Below are 7,668 nucleotides of genomic sequence, written 5' to 3'. Positions count from 1 at the left end.
TCGCAATCTCGGCGATGGTAGTGGTACACGTTTTCGTAGATGTTCGAGTCATCAGTAGCAGTACTTGGTGAATCCCGAAACGGTCTTGGCATCTTCGCGCGTAGGGGTACTTGGCGTTTCCGTGTAGCCGAACTTGAGGGTCGTCGACATCGGGGTACTTGGGGTCTTCGGACTTGCCGGCTTGATGTGGTCGAAGTAGACGGCTGACAGGAGGTGCTCGTGGTCGTCGGTGTTACGTGTGCGTTCATCGGACCGGGGACTTGGCGAAAAACCCCGAAGGGGCTGCTCGTTCGTTTGACAGGGGAAAAACAGCGGCAGCAGCAGGCATCGCAGGAGTCAACGAGCGCGGTCGTCGCTGGACTTGGCGAAGCAGGGAAGGAGTTAGGGACTAGGCGCAGCGGGGACGAGCTCACTCCGGCGAGGGTGCAGAGGTCCATGGCACGGCTCCTGTCGATGTGGACGAGGCAAGGAGGAGCTGCTGCCGTTCGTCCCGGTGCGCAACAGGGGAATGCAGGCGGGATTTAGCGGCGGGGCCCCAGCAGCAGGGAGGCGCAACGATGGCGCGAGGAGCTTGAGGGCGCGGCGCGGCGAGAGGGTGCTGCAGGCATCGGCGGCGCCAGGGGTATTCACATGTATTCATATGAATACCCAAGATTTGGCCCCAAAAAATTAATACATGTCTTATTTAACGGCCCACAGCCCATAGCCCACACTGGATACCGGCTACACTCGTCCCGTTCACTTGATCCAACCCCCACTCGGCCGTTCCCCAAGTCCCCAACCTAACCTAGCGACTGCGGCCAGCGGCGGTGGCGGCGGCGAGTAGCGGCCAGCGGCGACGGCCAGTACTGATTGCAGGTCAAAGAAAGTTACACGCAATACATGTCAGCAGTTGCTCTTAGCATGACTTTAAGATCCCGGGTCCATTCCATCGTCCGCATAGCACAAAACAATGCCTATCCTTAAGAGCAATTTCAACACGCCGACCCAAACAAATGCACACTTTATCTGTTTTTTGTCCGTTTGAATCGGTTAGACGAAAGTGTTCGTCCGCTTTTTCATTTGAGTTGGCAGGTACTCCTAATGGGAGGCCGACTCATTTATGTCGACGTGCCCGAAACTAACTTAATTAATCATAGTTATACATAAAATGGTCAGTCAAACGCCAGCCAAAGTTCACTTAAATATAACTAAAAACTTAAAAAACTCTAATAAACGCCCGCGCGCTGCCCTAGTAGACTGCTTTGCCCTTGCCCTTGCCCTTACGGTCGTCGTCGTCACCGCTGGTGAGGTCAATGAAGACGAGGGGGCGCCCAGCCCAACCGAACGCGACTAGATAGGCCGCCAGGGCAACCTCCTTCGGCGTCTGCTGCGGCGACGGCATAGCGGCAAGGCGGGTGCGCTCCTCCTTCTCCTCAAGCGGCAGTGCCTCCTCGTCGCGGTGCAGCTGCTGCTCATATTGCATATGTCGCTCGCCGTCGGCCCCCTCCTCGATGAGCCAATGGATCTTCCAGCGCTCAAGGTGGACCGCCTCTTCTTTCAACGTGGAGGCATAGTAGCAGGGAGGTGCACTCACCCACGCGCGAATCTCGCCGGTCCACGAATAAGACTCCTCTTGTCAAGTGGGGGCAGCTGTGACCGCTTCCACGTGCGCGTTGGCTCGCGCTCTGGCTTGGCCTTGGGCTCGACAAGGGACGGTGCCGACGGCGGTGGCGGCATGAATATGGGCGCCTGGACGGAGTCCGCCGCCGCGGACAAAGCTAGGGCTTGCTCCAGCCCATCCCAATGGGCGTCCTCCTTGAGCTGGCTCGCCTTCAGCGTTTGCTACAGGCCCTCCTCGAGGGCGGCTTGATACTATGCCTTCACCTCCTCTTCCTCTGACTTTACCCGCAGGGGCGGCGGTGGAAGGGCGTGGTTGATGTGCATGCCGAGGCGGTGCTCCTCCTCGTGCTCTAGCGCAAACCAGCACTCCCAATTGGGAGAGTCTGGTGCGTAGGCACGCATGGCGCGCTGCTCCGGCATCAGGAACCGGCGCCGTCAGGAAACCTCCTTAGCGTGCGCCCGCGCGGGCCGCGGCGCCGCCGGGATGGGGATGTGGTGCGGGTTCAGATGCCAACCATGCGGCAAGTTCACATCTGGATACGACAGGGGCTAGCGGTACTGCCAGTGCCACCATGCCTGGTGGACTGGGATGTGCAGCCGCTCCCGCTCCCACGGTGGCATGCCACGTCTAGCCGACGACGATGTAGCTGGGTGCCCGCGGGAAAAGCTCGCTTCGGCGCTGAACCTTCCCTTCTTCCCTCCCTTCCCACAGAAGATTCCCATGGCTTTGCTAGGGTTTGTTGCTGGTTGGCTGTCTAGGGTTTTTTGGTCGCCGGCGAGGAAGCAAAGGTCCCGCCACACGAGTCCATTAAAAGGGACGGGCACGCGGCCCTTTCACACACTGCCAGACGGGTCCTCTGTTAGTGGCCGTGTTAATTATGACCGTTGGGCTGGTTAGGCAGCTGACATGCGGGGCCGTGGCGAACACCGAGCCGACGCGCGGCGCGTCTGCGCCAACACATTTCAGACATAATTTTAGGCCTGAAATGAGTCTAAGTACAATAGACACGAAGCGGATGGTTTTTGAAATGGTCGACACATTGGGTCAATGTTTTACTACGCGGTGACCTAAAACGAACATGGACGGACAAAATAAATCACCGGTTGAAGTTGCTCTAAAGAAACCTCACAAGGGCAGGCGAACCATCCTGCACAGACACGTACACCTGTCTGATGCCAAACTCGAAATCGGCGCCTGGCCACACGGAAGTTAGCAGCGCACAGTGTCCACCATGCGGCCTCACATGGCCTCCAGATTTTAGAGATAAGATCTGGCCTTGCACTCGTAGTTTATGAATGGCACAGCGGCGGGCACTGTGCGTCCGACAGTGCACGGCACATGGAGACGATAGAGAACCATCACTTGTTTTTATGGGGCAGCGCATCGCTGAACCTGGATCACTGAACAGAGACAGAGAGAGGGGCACATGCGGCTGCGTGCAATCAGGACGCCCGCGGTGACTCGTGTCGCCCTCGTGCCACCGCGCTCCTTGACCCCGGTTTGACGATGATTTGATTTTCCATCTCTTTTCTCATGGTGACAGATTGACGATGATTGACCGGATGCATGGAACCGCAGGAGCTAGCCACAGTTTGCTAACCGATAATACATACATCCGAAATTAGTTGTCGCTGAAATGGATGAGTTAGATACTGCATCTGTTTGAGTGATAAGTAATTTCGAACAGAGAGCAACTGAGCAAGTACTGTGCAGGAGCACACGTATCTGTCATCTTTACGGTCTTCCAATCCAGTACAATAGAAGAAAATATCTGAGGACTTGACGACGGGGCGGATCGGTGGGTGCGCGCAGGCCACAGCTGAAGCCGGTCTCTTGTTGGTGTGGAGTGCAAGCGAGCTGCTTCTTCTTCTTCTTCTTCTTGTCTTGGGTTGAATAATAATCATTTCCCTTCTGTCCGCTTCCATGTCTGTCTTGATCAGCGGATGCACTCCGATCTGCGAGGGGCAAGGGTCGCATGGCTCACGTCGCATGCACATGCACACATGGCCACCATGTGTCAGCTGAGGCCGATGCGTGCACATGCAGACGACAGGATCGCCATCTCGGAGCCCGTCGTCGGTGCCGTCCGTCCGTCCCGTCTCCGAGGGCCCAGATCGAGCGGCCCCTGGCGCGGCTCGCGGTGGCATTTCCTCTGCAAATACGGGCGCGCCCCGAGGCCGTTTAGACGAGGAGCTGGCCTATAAAGCGCGGCCGTGCTCCTCCCTTCGTCTCATCCTCCACCCTGAGCTCGAGCTCGTAAGCTTGAACCAGCTCCAAGCGGAAAACTAAAGAGCGAGGAAGACGGAGGACGCCGCGATGCGTTGCGCCGTGCTGCTCCTGCTCGTCTTCGCGGCGGCGCGCGCCGCCGCGGTCGTCACCGACGGTGAGGCACCCCTGCTCTGTCATGTACCCTCAGATAGCGAGCTACAGTACTTGCCGCCGCATGATTAGATTTCAGGAGTACATGCCGATTAAGAGAAGTGCACGATATCATGCCTTTATCCCTCCTTTCTCCGCCTGTTCTTGTTGTCTTCTTCGTGTCATATTCACTGCTTTTGCTTGAGGCGCTGTACTTTGATTGGTTCTGCGTAAAACCAGTAGTAAGTATAGTTAGTTGGTCGTCAAGTAGGCGAATCACCGACGAGAGATTTTTCTTTCATGAAAATGGGTAGAGCACTTGACCCGGCCTGGCAGACAAGCGGGTCGTTGCATGGTTGACCCACATGCATTAAGGACCATCTTGCGATCACAAAAACTGATCTGGTTAGGTGTGGCACACCATGCGTGCATGCATCGAGGATCTTGTTTGTAGGAAATGATTCTGGTTCGCTGTCATGTGCATGGTGCTTGAACAAGGTTGATCATGATTCGATTTTATTGACGTAGGGTATAACTGTCGGCCCACCCTCACATGGCAACGCATCTTCCTCGCATGTGTGCATGGGCCACCTTTCCGATTTGAAACCAGTAAACGCAGTCTCCATGCACGCTCACCGTCCAAAGTCCAAAGAATCTCTCTTTGTTTGTATAACTTAATAAACATTGCTACATCGTATAGTACAAGTACATGTATATACTAACCTAAAGAAAGTGCGTAGTGTACTAGCAGTGGCGTGAGCTTGTGTTGGGTTCGATTCGGTTTCCGCTGCATCGACCTCTCGTGCGTGTGCAGAAACCGCCGCAGGGCTCTGCATCTGCGCCATGTGCATGCTCGACGAAGTGGGTAGTGAATGCGCCTGGCCTAGGCTGAAGCAGAGTAACATGCACCCTGTCAGCTTACACTATGACGCCTGTCTGTCGGTGTGATTGTTAAACGAAGCATGAGTTGGGGAGACAGCCCTGCGTGCTCCAGCACCGTTGCAGCTTGCTTTCCTTTTCTAGCTCCAGCAGTAATGGCCGAGGCTCGGTGAAACACCAGAACCAAGAACAAATGTTACCTGCTGCAATTTAATTAACTGTATTGCTAAATCTCAATTGACTAAGACTTAGTTAAGTCTCAATCAACGTCTTACTCGTGAGATCTTATATTAAGATCCGTGCAAATTTTTTATTCTGTTTTTCGTTTTCCTTTCTTATCCGTTATATCATTTGATCAAGTCTTAGTCCCCCTAAAAAAGATTAAGTCTTAGTCGATTGAGACCTAGCTACATCCATTTTTATTTACTCTGATGGGCTGGTGCATGCAGGGCTCCTGCCGAATGGCAACTTCGAGTTGGGTCCGGCCAAGTCGGAGCTGGTGAACGGCACGGTGGTGAAGGGCGGCAAGGCGATCCCCAGGTGGGAGACGTCGGGCTTCGTGGAGTACATCGAGTCCGGCCACAAGCAGGGCGACATGCTGCTGGTGGTGCCGCAGGGCGCCTACGCCGTCCGCCTCGGCAACGACGCCTCCATCCTCCAGCGCATCCCCGTCGCCCGGGGCTCCTACTACGCCATCACCTTCAGCGCCGCCCGCACCTGCGCGCAGGCCGAGCGCCTCAACGTCTCCGTCAGCCCCGAGTCCGGCGTGCTCCCCATGCAGACGATCTACGGCAGCAACGGCTGGGACTCCTACGCCTGGGCCTTCAAGGCCAAGCTCGACGTCGTCGAGCTCGTCCTCCACAACCCCGGCGTCGAGGAGGACCCCGCCTGCGGCCCGCTCGTTGACGCCGTCGCCATCCGCACGCTCTACCCGCCCACGCTCTCCAAGGGCAACATGCTCAAGAACGGCGGCTTCGAGGAGGGCCCCTACTTCCTCCCCAACGCCTCCTGGGGCGTGCTCGTGCCGCCCAACATCGAGGACGACCACTCCCCGCTCCCCGCCTGGATGATCATGTCCTCCAAGGCCGTCAAGTACGTCGACGCCGCGCACTTCAAGGTGCCCGAGGGCGCCCGTGCCGTCGAGCTCGTTGGCGGCAAGGAGAGCGCGCTCGTGCAGGAGGTCCGCACCGTGCCTGGATGGGCCTACCGTCTCTCCTTCGCCGTCGGCGACTCCGCCGACGGCTGCATGGGATCCATGGTGGCCGAGGCCTATGCCGCGCGCTCCACCCTCAAGGTGCCCTACGAGTCCAAGGGCGCCGGCGGTTACAAGCGCGCCGTGCTGGACTTCGTCGCCGTCAGGGACCGCACCCGGGTCGTCTTCCAGAGCGCCTTCTACCACATGAAGGCCGACGGCACGCTCTGCGGGCCCGTCATCGACGACGCCAAGCTCGTCGGCCTGCGCAAGAAGCCCGCCGCACGTCGCCTCATGCTCTAATTAAGCTAGCCCTGCCACGACGTCTTACTACAAAGAATGTACGCAAGCACGGCGCCGGATCGGAGTGAGTAGTATTTATTGCTAGGCTTTTGGTGTGCCAACCGGGTGGGTTTATGTGTGAGAGTTCGCCGTTGTCCGCCGTGCTTATATTTGCGGTGGCCCGGTGCTTGTTATTTTTGTTTCTTTCATCATGCCAATCAACAAAGAAAAGGGTCATGCTGTGGCTTGGCCCGACGGAGGGCCACGTTATCATCACATCACATACGCCAAACCAGATGATACTACAAGGCACGATTCAATGACAAATGCATGCTACTATATTTCTGATTTAGAGAAGTTCATATTAAACCTCGAAAACTATTACCAAAGTCTAACATACAACCAACCCTGAACTATAAAACCGTCTATTTGACAACCTTAAACTTTTAAAACCAGACAAAAAACAACCACGTGCTGAATTTTGACTGTCTTTGATCGACGGAGGATCACATTAACATCACTACTATTTCTCGATCGTTCGGTTAAATCACAAAACTGTGCTCACTACGTACAACCGTTTGTGATGCAAATTGTCCGGAGCCATGGACATCCCAACTTCTTATCGGCCAGTATTTGAAGGTGGACTACTTTGTGTGTCAGCCGTTGGTTTCTTTGATCTATCGCCACCTGGGCAGTTCACATTAAATCGACCAACTTCATACCAAAAAAGAAGAGTTAATTGCACGGAAGTACCACAATTGGGGCATTACATGCGGATTGGTACCACTTTTGGTAATTTTTACATGTCAGTACCAAGTCTGGGGCTAGCCGTTACAAAAAGGTCTAAACCGCGTATAAACACGTATTGACGGGGTATCTGACCAGCGGGGCCCACCTGTCGGGTGCCGACGTGGCATGTTTTTTTTTGCAGAAAGCCCCCTTTTTCACCGGCGCTACTATTCATCGTCTCCACACGCGGCGGCGCCGATCTAAATCGAGGGGAGGAGCCCCTCGAGCCCGAGCTCCTCTGCCTCTTGTAACCTCCGCCCCGCCCCGGCGTCCCGCTCACCGTGCCTGCTTGCAGCCGACGCAGGGAAGGCAGCCGGACTTGGCGCAACTCCGGCGACAGGGAGCGACGAAGGGTGCAGGAACCGACGGATCTATATGGCGACTCGTGCGGCGGAGGGCGAGAGGGATGGTGCTGGTCCTCTGTTCATACGGCAGAGAGGGAGGAAACAGGGAGGTGGCTAGGGGACCTAGTCGCCAGCGATGGCTGCTCCGGCGAGGTGCATGGGGCGGGGTCGACAAGACCCCCGGGCGGAGAAGGCTGGGAGGAGGAGCCTGGGCACGAGGA

The 7,668-nt window shown here is 56.2% G+C and overlaps 1 protein-coding gene across 1 annotated transcript; it reads left to right on the top strand.

The window, feature by feature from the left end:
* Positions 1 to 3,827: 3,827 nt before the first annotated feature.
* On the top strand, positions 3,828 to 6,590 carry LOC119329159. Its single transcript, XM_037602164.1, has 2 exons — positions 3,828 to 3,986; positions 5,290 to 6,590. Exons 1-2 carry the CDS (start codon positions 3,920 to 3,922, stop codon positions 6,333 to 6,335), a joined length of 1,113 nt encoding a protein of 370 aa, XP_037458061.1. The 5' UTR covers positions 3,828 to 3,919; the 3' UTR covers positions 6,336 to 6,590.
* The last annotated feature ends 1,078 nt before the right edge of the window (positions 6,591 to 7,668 follow it).

Source organism: Triticum dicoccoides, chromosome 7A, assembly GCF_002162155.2.
Source record: "Triticum dicoccoides isolate Atlit2015 ecotype Zavitan chromosome 7A, WEW_v2.0, whole genome shotgun sequence".
Lineage (NCBI taxonomy): Eukaryota > Viridiplantae > Streptophyta > Magnoliopsida > Poales > Poaceae > Triticum > Triticum dicoccoides.
This window is presented reverse-complemented; position numbering and strand designations above follow the sequence as displayed.

What these genes read in the sequence shown, in the direction of transcription:
- LOC119329159 (XM_037602164.1), top strand. Translation starts at nt 3,920, where the DNA reads ATGCGTTGCGCCGTGCTGCTCCTGCTCGTCTTCGCGGCGGCGCGCGCC. An exon ending in CGCCGCGGTCGTCACCGACG is followed by an intron (nt 3,987 to 5,289) that starts GTGAGGCACCCC and finishes TGGTGCATGCAG; the next exon opens with GGCTCCTGCCGAATGGCAAC.